This window comes from Mustela lutreola, chromosome X (genome assembly GCF_030435805.1).
Source record: "Mustela lutreola isolate mMusLut2 chromosome X, mMusLut2.pri, whole genome shotgun sequence".
Lineage (NCBI taxonomy): Eukaryota > Metazoa > Chordata > Mammalia > Carnivora > Mustelidae > Mustela > Mustela lutreola.
Genome location: NC_081308.1, coordinates 38,540,713 through 38,560,675, shown reverse-complemented (window position 1 = coordinate 38,560,675; position 19,963 = coordinate 38,540,713). Strand labels below are relative to the sequence as shown.

Here is a 19,963-nt window from a genome sequence, read left to right as displayed (position 1 = left end):
TGAATTCAGAAGTTACATCAGCCATCAGTTTTTTTAAAAACAGGCTTCTGTCTCAGACCCTAAAGAAGTCCTCTTATTTTTACATGATTTGCCTTAGGTCAGGGTGCTATCACAGAATACCAGAGACTGCGTGGCTTATAAGCAACAAAAGCTTATTTCTTACAGTTCTAAAGGTTGGAAAGTCCAAGATCAAGGTGCCAGCAGATTCCATATGTCTCAAGCTCTCCAGAGTCTCTTTTATAAGGGCCTTGTGCTCACCCATGAGGGCAGAACCCATCTGGCCCCATGACTTCCCAAAGGCCCCATCTCCTCATACCATCACACATGGGAGGGTAGGTTCCAACCTATGAATCTTGGGGGGGCATGGGGAGGCACACAAACATTCAGTCTACAGCTCTGTTCGTCTTGTCTGGTCTGTTCATCCATCCAGTCCTTCAGAGCTTGTCAAACACTGATCGAATAGATTACACTCTTACACATTGTGGGAGGATGGAAATGATTGATTCCTTCCCCAAAGGGGCTGGAAAGAGAAGAGATACTCATGTGGAACACTTAGAGAATGCTATCAAGATAATATGGGCAGGTCCAAACTAATATGGCAGAGGCTCAAAATGGAGTGAACTTTATATTTAGTGCACTGATTGGGAGTGGGGTGAATCTTGGAAGGCTTCTCGAAGCAAGTGACTGGAGCTGGGCATTAAGCTTTGCACTGATGGAGATCTGAAGGGAAAGGACCTTCAAGGGAAGCAGTAGCAATAATGCAGTGGTGACCGATGGGCCGCTGAGATCAGGGTAACTTGTCCCCCTGATCAGAGCACAGAGGCCATCTCCTTGGCAGCCACCTTGAGAAACGGGCTCAGGAGCCCGAATTTCATCCAGTCAGCAAGGGTGCACACCTGTAGGAGGGAGAGGATGGAGCTGGCCTCCTTCCTGTTCCTTGTGAAGTTCATTCATACACCCACCCCAGGATGCTTGCTGGGGCCTCTGCTGGAAGCACCATCCCCCGCCTAGACAATCTCATGGTTCCCTCGCTGTCCTTTCTTATCCTTTCCCTCAAATGTCACCTTCTCAGGGAGGCCTTCTTTGACTGCCTTATTTAGAATTGCAGTCAATCCCAGCGGTGCCTGGATTGCTCAGTGAACCGTTTAGGATCCTGGGATCAAGCCCGGCATTGGGCCCCCTGCTTAATCAGGAGTGTGCTTCTCTCTCTCCCTCGCCTCCTTCCACCCCCAGCTCTCTCTTTCTCTCTCAAATAAATAAATAAATAAAGTCTTTTTAAAAAATCAACCCCAAACCACCAACACTTCCTCTTTGTCTTTCCAGCTCTCTTTCTTCATAGCTCTTATCACCTTCTAATACACTATGTGATTGTCTTCTTTCTTTTGTTTAATGCCTGGTTTTTTTGTTAGTTTACTTTGCTTTCACCTATTAGAAGGTAAGTTCCCAGGAGAGCAGACACTGTTGTCTGTTGTGGCTCACTTGGCTCACAAATCTGCCCCAGGAGGAGGAAAAGAGTGACAGGCGCGTGGGAGGTGCTCAGGGACTACTTGAATGAATGAGGGAATGGGCTGACATGGCAGCCATTTGCGGATGGGCTGGCCTGCTCCTTGCCTGGGAACGGGAGGGACAGCCACAGGAAAGATCTGGCTGATCATTGAGTGCATCATTAGCTTCTATGTGGTTTGAGAATCTCAGGTAGTTTCCAGATCGAAATGGCCTTCCAGAGACCTTCTTTATTTTTTTATAGATTTCATTTATTTATTTGTCAGAGAGACAGAGAGAGAGCACAAGCAGGGAGACAGGCAGGCAGAGGGAGAAGCAGACTCCCCGCTGAGCAGGGAGCCTGATGCGGAGCTCCATCCCAGGACCCTGGGATCATGACCTGAGCCAAAGGCAAAGGCTTAACTGACTCACCCACCCAGGCATCCCTGGAGACCTTCTTTAAATCAACTGGGCTGTGGCTCCTAGAGCAGAGACCTAAGTAAGAGCTTGAGCCCCAAATACACAAACCTGAGGTTAAATTCTCTTCCCACTGCATACAAGCTGTGTGATGTTGAACAAGTTACTCAACTTCTCTATGCTTCAGAACTCATTGGTAAAATGAAACCTATAATTAGCAGTTTACTCACTGGATTGTTGTGAGAATAAAATTAAATAGCTTCATGAAAACTCTTAGCCCCGTGATGTTTCATAGTTACTGTTAAGAGGCTGGGGGCGCCTGGGTGGCTCAGTGGGTTAAAGTCTCTGCCTTTGGCTCGGGTCATGATCTCAGGGTCCTGGTATCAGGCCCCACATCAGGCTCTCTGCTCAGTGGGGAGCCTGTCTTCCCCTTTATCTCTGCCTGCCTCTCTGCCTACTTGTGGTCTCTGTGAAATAAGTAAAACTTAAAAAAGGAAAAGAGGCTGGGAAGCTTCCTGATCCAGAGTACTGGCCTTTGTGTGCCTGAATTTAAATCCTGCTGCCACTTATTATGAGACCTAATTAAGTCTTAAGTTATGAGACCTTAAGCAGATGATCGTTATTTCATCTGCCTCAGTTTCACCAGCTGAAAGGGTCGTTGTGCAGATCAAGGAATCCACACATGTAAAGTGCACCAAACAAATCCTAAACAGAGTACACATTCTGTGTTAGCTGTCGCCTTGTTTGTTATTATTATTCCTGTGGGGCTTTGCCTAATATCTTGGCCGTCACCACCCCCATCTTCCCTACATGGACAATTTCTCCCTACATGGACAATTCCAAGCCTTTCTGTGCTCCTGGGCGGCAGGCTGGTTCCAAAACCTTTGCCACTGTCTGCCCCTCCCTCCAGCTTCACCATGCGGCAATGCAGTCAGAAGACTGTGTCCATGCCGACTCATGGTGCTTAGAAATGTGAATGGGCCCCCCCGCTCCGGGTGGCTCAGTCGGCTAAGCATCTGACTTATGAATTTCTGCTCAGGTCATGATCTCAAGGTCATGACATTGAGCCGAGCATTGGGCTCTGCTGGGCGTGGAGCCTGCTTACGATTCTCTCTGCCTTCCCCTATACTGCTCTCTCCCTGTCAAAAGAAAACAACAACAAAAAAAGTGAACACATGAACAGAGGAAGAAAGCCCTTTGCTTCATAGTTGACAGGACTTCCTTCCTTTCTCCCCCATGGGCGAGATTTTATGTGTTTTCTTCCAAACTGAATATAGAGATTGAAAGTAAAGCTTGGTCCTCCACAAATTTGTTTATGCCCTAAGCATCGTCCCTGTCAATAGCCATAAAAATGACTGAGTTCTGGAGGGCTGGGTGGTCTGCTCTGACTCCCCACAGGGAGGAAGGGCAAGATTCCCATGAACAGCAGAGAAGACCTCCTGAGAGGGAAGGGTCGCTCTCGAGGAGCTGGATCTAAGAAGGGCCACGCCACCTGTCTCCTGGCAGACACCAGGAATAAAATGCCAAAGGGACTTCCTAGATGGGACAGAGATCAGGATGTGGGATCTCTGCCTCCAGAGAACCAGAGTCAGGAGGAGAGCAGGCCATCTGGAGCATTGGAGGTGATGGGAGTAAGGGGGCGTCCCCCAGCCAGCCAGCTTCTGAGAGCCGCTCACCTGCTCACTAACTGCGGCATCCAGCAGGCAGATTTCCAATGTCTTTACTGAGTCCGCCAAGGCTCATGGGCTACAAAATGAGGTCATGTGACCATCGGGTCCGTCGCTGGTGTTCAACAAGTCTGCTTTATGTAGCCAAACATAAGCTGCCTACAAGAGATTCATTTTGGACACAAAGCCTCCTGCAGATTGAAAGTGAGGGGGTGGAGAAACATTCATCATGCAGAAGGAGGTCAAAAGACTATCCAGGTAGCAATACTTACATGGGACAAACTAGACTTTCTTATCTTTGTTTTTATCTGGCTTTGGTATCAGGGTAATACGGGCCTCCTAGAATGATTCTGAATGTGTTCCCTCTATTCCATTATCTGTAAGATGCTGGTAAAGATTGTCATTATTACTTTTTTTTAATGTTTGGTGGAATTCACCAATAAGACCATGGGGTCTTGGGCTTTTCTGGGCTGGAAGATTTTGAATCCTCATTCAACTTTCATTCTCATTACCAGTCTAAGATTTCCTATTTCTTGTATTCAAAATTGATGATGATTCAGTCTTAAGACCTTGTGCAGTTTTAGGAATGATCTGGTTTTCTAAGTGATCTGATTTTTGAGCATATAATTGTTGCTAGTAATCTATTATCGAATTTTTTTTTTTTGCTTAGTAGTTAATGCATTGACATTTTTTGTTTACTTATTTATTTATTTTTTGAAAAACTGGTCATGACTTTCAGTGTTATGCTACTGTTTATTCTGCTCTCTATTTTATTTACTTCTGATCTTTCTTTGTTATTTCCTTCCTCTGAAATTTCAGCTAAGTTTCTTCTTTTTCTAGTTCCTTGTGGTGTCATATTAAGGTGTTTATTTGAACTCTTTTCCTTTAAAAAAAAAAAGCATACGTAGCATAGATTTCACTCAAACATCTGCTTTTGCTGCATCCCATAGGTTTTGGAATATCATGTGTTCTTTTATCTTTTGCTCTGAGACATATTTTGATTACCTCTTTGATTTCTTATTTGGCCCATTGCTTGGGCAGTAATGTGCTGTTTAATATTTACATATTAAATACTTAATATTTACGTTGTAGGTTTTCCAGTTCTGTTTTAGTGTTGGGCTTTAGTTTTGTATCATTGTGGTTGGACAATATACTTGGTTGAATTTCCGACTTCTTTAATTTGTAGTACCTGTCTTGTATTTTTTTATGTGATTTAACCAGGGGATTCTTCTGTGTGTATTTGAGGAAAATGTGTGTTTTATTTTTCTTGGATAGGATGTTTTATTATATATCTTTTAGAGCCATGAATTTTTTTTAATTTTTAAAAATATAAAAGAAAACAAAAAATCAAACATAAATCTTCAGACCAAGAATTTTAATTCTGAGAATTTATCCAAAGATAATTAATTGAAAATGTGGATGTGGATTTATAGGTATGAAGTAGTTGTGTAAATAAAAGGACATTTATCATGATCACAAAACCATTAGCAATGTCTATTTAATGAGCACGTCCTGTTTGCTATGTATAAAAGGGCTTTCACATTCTTCAAAAAATTATTGAGAACCTCAAGTAGACTTTGCTCGTGTGACTTTATCTGTATTTGCCACCTTAGAGATTGAAATTGAGAATTTCTCTTGCAAATAAATAAATTTTCTCTCACAAATAAATATAAATCTTTAATAAATAATAAATAAATAAAACATGTAAGTGTATATCATATATTAAAGATTAACATCATTTTGCTTGCCAACATTTAACTATTTTTACATTGTAGTAAGTGTTCCCTTTTAAAAAATACTCTTGTGTTGGGGCACCTGTGTGGCTCAGTTGGTTGATCATCCAACTCTGGGTTTTGGCTTGGATCGTGGTCTTGGGGTCGTGGGCTCGAGCCCCAGGTCAGGCTCCACCCTCAGCAGCGAGTCTCCTTGAGATTCTCTCTTTCTTCCCTCTGCCCCTTCACTCAAGTTCTCTCTCTCTCTCTCTCTCTCTCTCAAATAAATAAAATCTTAATAAGTAAATAAACAAACAAATGAAAATACCTTGTATTTCACAGGGCAAGTCATACCCCTTCAGCGGCCCCTTCCCACCTGTGTGGAACCCAATTGTGTACCTGGATCATAACAACCTCTGGAGGACGATGGATGCCATGGGGCGAGAGGTAAAGCTTAATAATGCTTCTTTGACTACATTTGTGTTTTTCATAATAAGTTTAGTCCTTCAGAGAAAGAAGGGACAGGGTATCAGCAATGCCTAGCATGTTGTGTGGTACATAATATCTCTTAGTAAAGATTTAGGAAATGAGCAAATGAACCGGTTTTTAACTGCTCAAGGAATGAGATGTCCAGCAGACTACTAGTCTTACACCACTGGGAATAGCGGGGTGGGGAGAAGATCACATATCACTCAGTGTTCCTGGAATGATGTTTCTAATTTAGAAAATCCTCACAACAGAGCAGAATAAGACGTCTAAGGTCTTTGTGTCACCATCTTGCTCAATCCTGCAGCCCATAAGTAAGCACACACAGAACTTGACCTGAAAGACCCATTTAGGCAGCATTTGGTGCAGCTGTCTGACCCGTGTTAAAGAGCTGAATTTATGAATGTTCTTTCTAAATGAGTAACTTAGTGATCGATATTTGGAAATAGCCCCATTTCATCATAGCCTCCATTTATTGTGCAGGAAGTACTACCGTAAATTCAATATGGATGCAGTGATAAACATCTATAATGGGAAAACTACACCGACAACATTGTGTTGTGAAAATCATGAATGGGGGAATTTGGAAAGCTTACATTTTCCTTCTTCAACTGGAGTTTCTGGTACTCTTGAAATAGTTATTTGAAATGGAAAATTACATTCATTTTTCTTCTCTGAATCCCTGTCGGACTGTAGATACCCAGTGACGCCCCGTGGAAGGCACCCCTTGCGGAGGAGTGGGACCACATGACAATGAAGGAGCTGTTGGACAAGATCTGCTGGACAGAGTAAGAACCACTAAGCACAGGCATTTACTGTGACGATCTCTCAGGTTTATTTAGCGGTGCCATTTAGCGGGTTCAGAACTGCTTTGTGTCTAAAACCATACCATTTGGCCAGGTGGAATGCTAAAAACAATTGAAACAGTATTCTGTCCCAATGATGTCTATACATCTTTGGAAGAGCGATGCATCACAAAGGTAGTATTGCCCCATCAAGTCCTCAAAACAAACCCGAACGTGCCATCATCTTATGTAGAACAACTTAAAGATTGCCAGCCTCCCCGGTGGTCAAGTGTAGAGAAGGTGCATTAGTGTATGCATTTGAAACATGTTATGGGATGGTGGGTAACTCTTCAAGGGCTTGAACAGGAACTTCTAGAGAAGTTCTCTTGATAATTCACAGTTGTAGAGGAAACACACATGGCTGGACTAACCGCTCCCCTTTGGCGAAAAACATATAGTTTTGAGAGCAGGTGTTCATGAGTCATGCATTAAATTCTGGTTGGCAGAGCTGGGAACTGGCTACAAATTGTGGAGGAGACAGAGACAAGATGACATAGAGAGGCTTCACTGCTCTTGGACAGCAGGAAAAAAGGAAAGGATTGTAAGGGTCCCAGCGCATAGCGAATTTGTGGTAAATAGAGTAAGAGAAATGGAAGCCAAGTTCAAGGAGATGGTCCTATGATGCTAAACAGCATTAGTTGAGAATATGTCTAGCTCTGGGATTGATGAATTCATTCTTTAGGCATTAGGGAGGGAAGGTGGACACTGAGAACTAAGAATAAGAATAAGTTTTTAGGAATCTCTGAATTTGAGATAATGGAAACAGTCAAAAGACACAATATTTACAGGGTGTCCAGGTGGCACAGTCGGTTAAGAGTCTGACTCTTAGGTTTCGACTCAAGTCACGATCTCAGGGTGTTGAGAAGGAGCCCCGTGTCAGGCTCCATGCTTAGCAGAGAGTCTGCTTGAGATTCTCTCTCCATTTCCCACTGCCTTTCCCCCTGCTCACTCTCTCTCTAAGATAAATAAATCTTAAAAACATGAAATTTACATACTTCATGATATATAAATTCAAATTTTTAGAACTTAGCTTAAGAAGGAGAAAGAAAGGAAGAGAAAGAAAGGCAACCAGGGAGAGGGGAGGGAGAGAAAAGGAAAGAAGGAAATTCAAAGCATTCTTTTTAAAAAGGAAAATCTAAATGTCCAAAATTAAAAGATAGATTAAATAATGAGGCACCAAAAAATGGAATGCTCTACAGGTTTTTAAAATCATGTTATAGGGCGCCTGGGTGGCTCAGTGGGTTAAAGCCTCTGCCTTCGGCTCAGGTCATGATCTCAGGGTCCTGGGATCGAGTTCCACATCGGGCTCTCTGCTCAGCAGGGAGCCTGCTTCCTCCTCTCTCTCTCTGCCTGCCTCTCTGCCTACTTGAGATCTGTCTGTCAAATAAATAAATAAATAAAAATCTTTTTAAAAAATAAAAATTAAAATTAAAAAAATAAAATCATGTTATAAAGGGTGTCTGGGTGGCTCAGTTGGTTAAGCATCTGCCTTTGGCTCAGGTCATGATCCTGGTGTCCTAGGATAGAGCCCCACATCAGGTTCCCTGTTCAGCGGGAAGTCTGCTTCTTCCTCTCCCCCTGTCTCTCACCCATTCATGCTTTCTCTCTCTCTTCCTCTCAAATAAATAAATAAAATTTTTGAAAAATCCTGTTGTAGAGGAATATTTAATAGCTTAAAAAATTCATAATGTTTAACACATAGAAAAGCAGGCTGTCATTGAGTATATACAGGATGATTCATGATCTCTTTTTAAAAAAGGAAACTGTATATGCAGTGCAAAAACAATGGACATTCATCACAATGTTTTTTAACACTTAATATTACAATGCAAACATTTATTCATATCATCAAAAATGCATCATCAAATATTATTATTTTATAGTTGCAGGACATTCCATGGGAAGTGACTACTGTGTGGACATTCTGGTTACTTCCTGGTTTTGTAATTATCATTATTATATAATACTCTGTGATAAACATCTTTGTGCTTTTCCTAAGACTTCAACTTTTGAAAGCAACCTATTCTGGAAGAGTAAAACCATATTACTATTATAAAATTAATGCCTGCTATTAATTATATCTTTTTAAATACTTTAGCTATTTACCACCTTTTTTGAGAGTGCAGTTTGTAATTATAACTTATTTTATTATAATACAATTTCAGTATTTTAAATTCTATACATTAGATTTTATAAACATAGTATTTAATTATCTGTATTTGCTTTAGAACTTCCATTATGAAAAGCTTTTCATAAATTCAGGGAACTCTTTTCTCTTCAGAGAGTTTTGAAGCCCCTTGAAGCTAGGACTAATTATATTACTTTGGGGTTTATAGAGATCTGAGTTTTTCTACCATAGCTCTTGGCCTAGGCCCACCCGCCCCCCACACCCTTAGTGAATATTCTAGGTTGTTGGCTGACAAAATAAAACATTCTGAGATACTAAGATTATATGAACACAAGGTTAATTTTTAACTTTCCCTATGCAAGATCTACATGCTCTCATTTTCCGGTTTTAAAGAAGTAACCCCCAAAATATCCAACCTATAGTTACTGAAACTGAAGCACAATCATATATTCAAAGAACAACGTTGACCAGTCTTTCAGTTACCATCATTGAAAAAGTGTTTTTCAAAATACAATAGAATAAAACAAATGACAAATAAAACATGTTTTTCAGAAACAGGATACATTTACAGTGTGGTCAAGGCTATGTAAATACACTTTTCAAAACCTATAACCAAAAAAGAAAAGTCCCAAAAAGAAACCAGTGATTATCTTTGGGGTGGGGGTGGGGCAGGAAAATGGAAGATACTCATCCTGTCACCTTTTTACTTTATGAATTTTCCAACTTTTATATAATGTGTATGTATTTTTCATGTAGAAAAAGATAATAACATTTATCTTTTAAAAAGTCAACAGGGCAAAGAACATGAAAATATTATTGCGCTAGCTTCCTTGACCTTCCATCCATCAAATGTTGTTCTTCTCATTTCTTTTCTCACTAAAGCTCCCAGAGCAAGTCAAATAAAGGATTAGGAAGGGCCTGGCCCTCCAGAGAGAATTGCTTTGAGATCTCCCTCTATTTCAAGCCAGGGTGATTTCTTCCCCACCCAGTTGGCAACAATAACAACTAGAATCACAGCAGTATTTTTGTGCTTAATCTTGGCTGTCTTAGCTGGTCCAGTGTTAAATTTTAGTTGTTGATTACTTGACCTTATGACCCCCAAATTCCCTTACGAATTAAGGAAAAAAGGAATAGGACATTGGGAAACAGCAAAGGATGTTTTCCACTTTGAAGTAATATTTTGAATTCATGTCTGGGTGTTTGCTTTAGAGTGATGCCGCAAACGGCCTTTGCGAAGAAAACGTGAGTCAGCACTTTCCCGCCCTTAGGTTACCGTGAAGAATCTTACAAAACTCACTCTAAGTCTCTTCAACATGTGTATTGCACTAGTTTCAGGCTAAATGATGGGACTGTTACAAACACACTATCAGGTTGTTAGGGCTGCAAACATTGACAGCACCTGGTATGTGTGTTGGGCCTGATTCTGGAAACTTCCAGAGTCAAGGTACTCTAGCATAGAGATGTGGTCCTTGGTAACTATTTGTACTTTTGAGCTTCTCAGCTGCCTAATAAGAAAACATTTCTGGGTAGTAAAGGCATGAGATTTGAATCAGGTATGATCTGGTTTGACATTGTACCATTTAGTAGACTGTGCACGACATACTAACTTCCCTGAGATGCAGTTTTCAGGCTTGTGAGCTTGGGGGAAATTGCTGTTTTATAGATCTGTTGTGACATTTCAATAGAGTAGGTTTACTAACCACGGAGAATGAAAGAGTTCAATAACGGAAGGCAGTATCATTTATCCTACCCTCCCACCCACTGTCAGCATGACTAGGCAGTAAATTCTGTGTCAGATATAAGCCGATTAACAAAATTTATGTTGAAGTCAAAAGGGGGGGATTGGTTCTTAGTAAATATGTCCCAGAGTACACAATCCTACTGGTGAATTTCAGAAATGTTAGATAGGGGCGCCTGGCTGGCTCAGTTGGTAGAACATGGAACTCTTGATCTCAGGGTTGTGGGTTTGAGCCCCATGTTGGGTGTAGAGATGACTTAAAAATAAAATCTTAAACAAAAAGGTGTTAGATATAACTGAATTGTTGGAATTGGAAGAGGTCACTCACTTTGTGATATGCCTCAAGATAGGTTATAACTTCTTGCTGTTGATCTGCCAACCCCAAACAAAAGTTGACCTATCTATGCTCTATTAATTGCTTTCCCCCTTATCCATCCTTTGAGCTTGTCTTACCTTAGACAATAAAATAACAGAATAAGCTACTGGGACTGGGGTTGCCTGGGTGGCTCAGTCATTTGAGTGTCTAACTCTTGATTTCAGCTTAGATCATGACCTCTCTCCCTGTGTCAGACTTTGCACTCAGCACAGATCCTGCTTGCCTCTCTGCCTCTGCTACCCCCCCCTGCTCTCTCTTTCTCTAAAATAAATAAATAAAATCTTTTAAAAAATAACTGGTGCTAATTCTGTACTGGGGACAACACCTAGCATATCCTTTGCACATTATGGATAATTTATTTAATTTTTCAAATGATTTTATTTATTTGAAAGAGAGAGAGAGAACAAACACAAGTGGAAAGGAAGGACAGATGGAGAAGGAGAAGCTCCCAGGACAGCTGGGAGCTCGATGAGGGACTCCAACCCAGGATCCCAGGATCATGACCTGGGCCAAAGGCAGACGCTTAACCGACAGAGCCACCCAGGTGCCCCCATTGTGGATAATTTAAAAATAATGTTTAACTGATAACCATGTATGTGTTCAGTCATCCAACAAGTAATTATTGAGTGCTTACTATGTGCCAGACACTAGTTTATTAAAGGGGACACAGGTGAACAAGAAGGTTAAAGATTCCTGTTCTCATTGGTTAATATTGTGGTAGGGGAGACAGGAGTAGAAAACAGAGAACCAGCAATAAAGATAATTTAAGACAACAAGAAGAGTTTTAAAGATACTATACTATGGTAAGATGATAGCGAATGCTAGGGTACTGGGTATATGGAAGCTGGTGTTCATTTTCAAGAGATGGAAGAGTTTGTCTTTCTGAGGAGACATCAGAAGAAGAGAATGTACAGAATGAGGTAGAAAAAGTGGGTCTTGGCTAGATCACTTGGGGCTTTGCAGGCAAAGGTGTAAGATCCAAATCCCATTCTGGTTTCAGTAGGATGCCTCTGGTGGGTTTAAAGCAAGAGAATGGCATGACTTGATTTATACTATAGAAAAAGCACCACAGTGGGGAGGGCTTAAGAAGCTTCTGGCTTTGAGCACAGTGAATGGACACCAAGGAATGAAGAGTGGAGGTAGAGAGACCAGTCTGGAAGAAATAGTTGCAATACTCCCAACAAAAGATGATGCTATGTTGGTGATGGTAGTGTTGGCGTGATGTGGTGAGAGACAGTGGGACTTCCTGGTGGATTGGGCTGGGGGGAGAGTGAAGGAAAGAGAGAAATGAAAGTTCATTTCCAGAGTGTTGGCCTTAGCAGTCGGGAGAATGGTGATGCCTTTTACTGAGGCGGGGATCACAGGAGGAGGAGCAGGCCTGTGGAGAGAAATCATGATACCACAGAATACAGAATACAGGCTGATCCTGAATAAGCTGTTTGGGTGAAGTGGAACATAAATCTTCTTCTCACAGGCTCTGATGTCACGTAGTCTAATACTGGATTCTAGGGACAGTTTGCTGCCACCTGACAAACCGTGCTCAAGTTAGCCAAGGAAATGTATTGCTAGAACAACATCCAGAGTATGAAGAAGATGTCCTCCCTGATTTGCTCATTGTGCTCTCGTTTCTTCCTGAGCAGATCTGCCAAGCAGCTGGCCACTCTCTTTGTGAACCTGTGTGTCACTGCAGAGACTCATGAGGTCTCTGCGCTCTGGTTCCTGTGGTATGTGAAGCAGTGTGGGGGCACAACCAGGATCATCTCCACAACCAACGGAGGGCAGGTACTCTCGCATTCTCCCCACTGTTCCAACAGAGGACCACCATGTCTAAATAAAAAGATTGCCATCCTCCTTCAGCTGTGAACAGATGAAGCAAGAGGCAGGCGTGTGGACTTCAGAACTTTATGATGGCAGCTTCAAGGGGCTTGTGTGAGGGGCAGTCAGTTGTTAGGGACGCAACGTGAGAACCCAGCAGCCAGTGGGGCTTTACAATTACCTCGCTACCTTGCTACACTCTTTTGCAATTTTCCATTTGGATATGCATCTGATTATTTTTCAGAAAGTTTGTAGGAGACCATCCGATGAACATAGCTTGAGCATTTCTTGGGAAGCTCAGAATGGAAAGTCAGAAACAAACGCACTTTCAGTGTCATACACACACATACCACACAAAATCAAGTCTCTCATGCATTCATTCATTCATTCATTCATTCCCTGTTTCCTGAGCCCCAGCATTGTATAAAGCTCTGTGGTAGGCCTAATAGGAATTGAAGTTGAGATCTTAAATAATCTGCTTGCTGGTCATTTTCTTTCCTTTCGCCTTTCTCATTCCCCTCCCCACTCCTCCTCCCTGTCCCCCTCTTTCTCCTTGTCTTTCTCCTCTTTGTCTCTCTCTCCTTCTCCTTCTTCTCAGACCTAATTGAAATATCTTTTTACAAAATTACCTGGACTGAAAATTTAAGGGAAGGCAGTCAGCACAACCATGTGCCCAACCATGCAGAACATTCAGAAGCAACAGGCATGTGACCCAGGATTAGACAGTCAGCCTGCAACAGACTAGAGTGGCCTGGGGGTGGGTAGGCTGGGGAGGTTCTCAGCCTGAGTAGCAAGGGATGGAAAAACAGACTTAGGTGCGTTAAGGCAAATGGTGGTCTAGCGGCGGGTGGGACTTCACCAGACCCAGCAGCCCAACAAAGGAATCTAGATGGGACACGAAACAGGTGTAGTGGCCAGGCAGCTGGGACACGGGGGTCAGGCTGAGGACATCCAGCCGAGGGTGGAGTGTGGGAATCCATAAGAGTGTGGCATAACAGTCATTTGGTTACAAAGTCCCTAATTTTGTCAAAAGCCAGCAATCACTAGTTAGAGAACAAGTGTTGAAGACACGATTCGCAACAGCAAAATGCAATTTACACATCTCACAGAGAGATATGTGAGAAAAACTCACAGCTGAATCTTTGAAACCCATTCCTATATTGTCTACCCACCTCTTGAGTCCTCTTTTCCTTCCAGGAGAGGAAATTTGTGGGCGGATCTGGACAAGTGAGTGAGCGAATAATGGACCTCCTTGGAGACCAAGTGAAGCTGGAGAGGCCCGTGACCCACATTGACCAGACTGGGGAAAATGTCCTTGTGGAGACCCTCAACCATGAGGTGTATGAGGTAACCAAGAGTCTTAAACTAGAGGAAGGGGCCTGAATCCCGTAGATAACCAAAGCTTAAATAAAGCCAAAAATTTCCCAGACTTCATAGACAATCCCTTTGCCGAAGACGAAAAAGCTACCTCTGTCTGAAAGAAGGGAAAAGAGAACCAGAATATTTGGGGAGAGGGCAGATTTATAAAATCATATGGTATCAACCCTTTGTATTGGGCTCCTATGTAATTAGATACCAAAGAAAATATTTATTTGATAAATATCAAGTGCTCTCTGTGTGTCTGGCATTATTCTAGGAGTTGGGAACACAGCAGGGAACAAAGCAGATAAAATTGTTAGCCTTCATTTGGCTTACATTCTAGTGAAGGAGAAAGGCCATAATCAAATATGTGGTTAAGATATAAAGTATCCCAGATGGTGATAAGTACTGTAGGAAAAATCAATCAGGAAAGGGGGAGAGGGTGTGCCAGAAGAGGGGGGTGAGGGGATCGGTCATGCGATTTTAAATAAGGTCGTGGGGGATGGCCTCACTCAGAAGGGGGGATTTTTGCACAGAACCCAAAAAGATGAGGGGTTGAGCCATGTGGTCCTTCCAGGGAAGAACATTCCAAGTAGAATAGCCAATGCAAAGGCCCTGTAGTAGAAGCAGGCCCAGCACGATGAAGAAACAGCAAGGTGGTCAAATGGCAGAATTAAAGGAGTGAGGGGTAGAGTACCAGAAGATGAGATCAGAGCTGTAGCAAGGGTCCATTTCTATAAGTGGCCTTGAAGGTAAGTGTAAGGAACTTGGCTTTGACTCCAATGTGATGAAAAGTCATAGGAGGGTCACCTGAGGGGCACCTGGCCAGCTCAGTCAGTGGAGTGTGTGACCCTTGACCTCGGGGTTGTGGGTTCGAGACCCATGTTGGGTGTAGAGATTACTTAAAAATAAAATCTTTAACAACAACAACAAAAAAGATATTCTAGAGGGCCAAGGGTAAAATGAAGGAGAAACATTAGGGAGAAACAGAAAGAAAAACAGCCCACGAGCAACGTTTAAGCCTGTTGTTTTTCTTCCAGGCTAAGTATGTGATTAGCGCTGTTCCTCCTATTCTGGGCATGAAGATTCATTTCGATCCCCCCCTGCCAATGATGAGAAACCAGCTGATCACTCGTGTGCCTTTGGGTTCAGTCATCAAGTGTATGGTTTATTATAAGGAGCCCTTCTGGAGGAAGAAGGGTGAGTATGATCAGAAGGTCCAAGAAACTTGGTGCAAAGACATGTATTTGCGTGTAACTGGTTTTATTAGAATGCTAGACATAAAATCTTCCCAGTCCAGCCAGGTGCTGAGTACCATTCTAGCCAATTACATATATTGGCCCAAATTCATGGAATTAACTTCCCTTGAACTATGACTCTTTTCATAATCTACTATAGAGTCTTGTTTTATTGTGCCACAAAATCTCATAAAAATAGTCATTGTCACTTTCTTTTTAAAGTTATCATCACGGGGCGCCTGGGTGGCTCAGTGGGTTAAAGCCTCTGCCTTTGGCTCAGGTCATGATCCCAGGGTCCTGGAATTGAGCCCCACATAGGGCTCTTTGCTCAGCGGGAGCCTGCTTCCCCCCCCCCCCCCGACTTTTCTCTCTGCCTGCTCTCTGCCTACTCGTGATCTCTGTCTGTCAAATAAATAAATAAAATCTTTTAAAAAAATAAAATAAAGTTATCGTCACTCTCTAAAACCATTTTTTGAAGCATGAGTTTATAAAGCCATTCGCAAAAGTAGGGATTCTGAAAATTTTCCGGCAATCTCTCATTCGTGTTGAGATTGTACTATATTAAGTTAAGGTGATTCTTTCATTCATGTATATTCAGCAGGCGTGCTGTTGTGCCTGGTGGATAGCTATAGGGATGCCCATGAAAGTGCTAGATTCCACAACAGTGGAAGTGTTCTAGAGATACTCTGTCCACACAACAGCCACTAGCCACATGTGGGTATCGAAAAACTTCAGCGTGGCTAGCGGGGGCATCTGGGTGGCTCAGTCGTTAAGCGGCTACCTTTGGCTCAGGTCATGGTCCCAGGGTCCTGTGATCGAGCCCCGCATCAGGCTCCCTGCTCGGTGGGGAGCCTGCTTCTCCTCCTTCCTGCCAATCCCCTTGCTTGTACTCTCCCTCTCAAATAAATAAATAAAATCTTTAAAGTTTTTTTTAAATAAGGAAAAAAATAAAAATTAAAAAGACCAAAGGAATACCTGCTTTAAAAAAAAAATTACAGAAGTAAATGTATTCCCTGTAAAATGTACAAGTAAAAAAGTGAAAATTATTCCTCTCCCTTCGAAGAGTGTCCTGGCATGTCCTCCCCTTAGTGAACAACTACTAAAAATTTAAGTTGTTTTTCTTTAGAAATTGATCATATACAGGGCACCTGGGTGGCTCAGTCCATTAGGTGTCTGACTCTTGGTTTCAGTTCAGGTCATGATCTCAGGGTTCTGGAATCAAGCCCATGTTGGGCTCCACGCTCAACAGAGAGTCTGCTTGAGATTCTCTCTTCCTTCCTCCGGCCCTCCCCTCTTTCTCAAATAAATAAACCTTAAAAAAAAAAGAAATTTATCATATACATAGGTAATATTTAAACATATGTATATGTTGAAATATATATACACTTTGAATATAAATTAAAGAATGTGTGTAACATTTATATGCAAATATAATTTTAAGTAAATATGTATTTTTCTAAAAACATTTAAAAAAGATACATACTATACTGAAATTCACTTTGTTTTGGTTAACCATGCACGATAGACATGTCTCCACATCAGTGAATTTAAATGTCCCTCATTTCAGCAATATTTCAGAATATTTCACTGTGTGCCTTCATCAAAATTTACCACATAGGTCTGCTGTTAAGAGGCATTTCGATTATTTCCAAGCTTTTGTCATTACACACAATGCTGCAGTAAATGGCAGTCTTCATATAGCTTGGCAAATCCATGTAATCAAAAATCAAAATCAAAAATTAAATCAAAAGTGGAGTTTTGAAAGCAATTGACATGGGTAGATGTTTGGAAATTTTAAAATTTTATTTATTTGACAGAGAGAAAGATCACAAGTAGGCAGAAGCAGCAGAGAGAGAGGGGGAAGCAGGCTCCCTACTGAGCAGAGAGCCTGATGTGGGGCTTGATCCCAGGACCCAGAGATCATGACCTGGGCTGAAGGCGGAGGCTTAACCCACTGAGCCTCACAGGTGCCCCTAGATGTTTGAAATTTTTGTTAGCATTCCAATCCTCCCAACATTCTTGCCAACTAATAATATTTTACTACTAATATTTTAAACTTTACCAATCAGCAGAGGAAAATATCTGACTTATCTAGAATGTGCTAATTTTAACCATTAAGAGGCCTTGAGACTATATTAAATTATTTTGTAAATCACCTATTTATCCTTCACTTGTTCATTTTTTTCTGTATGTGTTGCAAATGTTTTGCAAGTATTTTCTGTATGTGTTGCAGCCCTTAACTGTTGTCAGTTTATTTCTGCTTTTGTCACTGTGTCTCTTGTTAAAGGACTTTGTTAAATGTCTAGCTGTCCTTGACTGTCCCTTTCTTTTAAGAATGAGGCCTGACCAAGCCGACCGGAAGTCAGGTGTGCATGGGCGGGACTCCTGAGTGGTCGGACTACAAGTGATAGAAATGTTCCCGATGCCACATAGTTTGTCCCAGCACGAACATGACTTCTCTCTCTGCTCCTTTTTCCTTCACTGCTGCCCAGTGTGACTGCATGGCTCCAAGGCCAGCTTTGTTCTGGGAAGGAAGTGTCTAAGGAGCCACTCTATCCAGAAGCAGACTCCCTGATGAGCAGAGAGCCCAATGCGGGGCTCGACCCCAGGACCCTGGGGATCACCTGAGCTGAAGGCAGATGCCTAACCATTTGTGCCACCCAAGTGTCCTGGGACACAAGTCTTAATGACAGAGAAGACAAGATTTTATTGAATTGTGGCCTGGGTTAATTCATAACATCACATTGCTTTATTCTGTACCAAGAGGCCTCTACAGTTTGATTTTTTCACAAAATGTTGGCTACTCAGCCTTTCTTTTGACATCAGTTTGGTCTGCCTTCGTTATTTAGAGTGTATCATCTTGTATTTGGCCTCTGCGCTTCCTACATTGAAAACATGTGCTTCACAGTAACTATTATGGGTAGTTTGATACGGTGATGAATATCTTTTTCCATTTTGCTGTTTTCCAAGATTACTGTGGAACCATGATTATTGAAGGAGAGGAAGCTCCAATTGCCTACACGTTGGATGATACCAAACCCGATGGCAGCTATGCCGCCATAATGGGGTAAGGCGCACTGATAGTGATGAGGGCGCTATTTGGTGTTGACAAAATATTGCGTGCTATTAATAAATGTGCCACAAGGTTTGTTAAGACATTTTTTACCCAATGGATAAACATCTCCAAAACTGACAGTAGAAAAATTCTTAATGCCTTTAAAAATGTGTTGTGTTCCAATGGATAATTACTTAGCAAAGACGTAGAATACCGATAACATTTTGAAGTTTGTTATATCCATTTTCTGCTTCATATTTAGTGCTTGGGGTAGATCTATTTTGGTAGCTATCTTTTGTGATGACTTAGGGTGTTCTACTAAAAGGGCTTCTTGTGGATCCTGTGTGGACATCAGTAGTCATTGTGTGGGGTGCTGAGATTTTCTGAGACCCACTAGAGAGGCGCCAAGGCCAGCCGGGTCCTCAGCTAGGCAGGGAAAACCAGCATAGACTGGGGATGTCTTGGGGATCAGAACCTGGCCCAGATGGGTGGTTACCAAAAGCAGCCAAAATTGAGATGGGCCCTAAGATATATACAGACTTATTTCCAAGAGAGCCCCTGGGTGATGACAGGGAGTTAATCAGTTATCAAGTTGAAGGCAATCAAAGAACTAGAAACGGAGGCAGATTTTAGAAGGCTGGACACTAGAGCAAGGGCTGGATGAACTTGGGTGAACATTTGAGACCAAAGGCTCATTCTTGTTGGCCATCACCCACATGGGGGGAGGTAGCCAATCATTGTATTATCTTAGGCAGAAATTATAGACAGTCATGTGTGTTTTGTCCCTCAAATCCCTGAAGCTGAAGGTGCTTGTCGGTGTCAAGAAAAAACAGAATAAACTAGAATATAATTTGTTTTCTCTGGTTGACTTTTCATTTGTTCTCTAGGCATGTGTGTAGTCCTAGAGATGGGGGGGGGTGCAGGGTAAAAGCAGCCATTAATTTCCCCCTTTCTCTATTTGTATATTTTAGATTTATCCTTGCCCACAAAGCCAGAAAACTGGCACGTCTTACCAAAGAAGAAAGGTATGAAACCAAGTGCCTCTTCTCTCTTTCCTTCTTTTCTGCCTACTCGCCTGCCTTTCCATTTTGCTAACTTTTAATTTGAAGACTGCCTCATACCATGTGTAGTGCTAATGCTACGTGTCTGTGATATTAATTATGAAGGTCTTGTAAGAAGGCACAGGGCCAATGACTTAAGAACTAAGTGTTCAAATTAATATTTATTGAGTTTATTGTACATAAGATACCATGCAAGGAGCTAGCTGGAATACAAAAATGGACATAGCCCAGGGGCTGAAAACGTACTGTGGAAGGAGATAACCAGGTAGACAAGTAACTGCAAGGCCGGCCGGCCCTCCATAGCTTGCATGAGTGATGTGTAACAATTAGATTATAAGTGCAGAGGGACACGTTTCTCTGGAGGTGACAATTTCTTCCACAAGTTAATATTCACCCAATTATTTATTCCCTCCCTAATGCATATTTACCAACTATGAGCCTCTGAATTACTTTATGGCACATTCCTACCCTGCATTATCCTGCTTCTTTGTGACAATGGACACCGCTGCTCTTGGCCGGGGGTATGGATGGGACCATTCACCTAAAAAAAAAAAAAAAAAAGTCACCACTGGAATATTAAGATC

At 41.9% G+C, this 19,963-nt stretch overlaps 1 protein-coding gene across 1 annotated transcript in view; it reads left to right on the top strand.

Annotated features, from left to right (window-relative positions):
- The window catches only part of MAOB (monoamine oxidase B), a 104,343-nt gene that overhangs the window by 70,234 nt on the left and 14,146 nt on the right, over positions 1-19,963 (top strand). Inside the window, exons 4-10 of the mRNA XM_059157987.1 lie at positions 5,621-5,725; positions 6,461-6,552; positions 12,492-12,633; positions 13,864-14,013; positions 15,066-15,225; positions 18,234-18,330; positions 19,290-19,343. Coding sequence (XP_059013970.1) covers positions 5,621-5,725; positions 6,461-6,552; positions 12,492-12,633; positions 13,864-14,013; positions 15,066-15,225; positions 18,234-18,330; positions 19,290-19,343 — 800 coding nt within the window. The remainder of the gene's footprint in view (positions 1-5,620; positions 5,726-6,460; positions 6,553-12,491; positions 12,634-13,863; positions 14,014-15,065; positions 15,226-18,233; positions 18,331-19,289; positions 19,344-19,963) is intronic.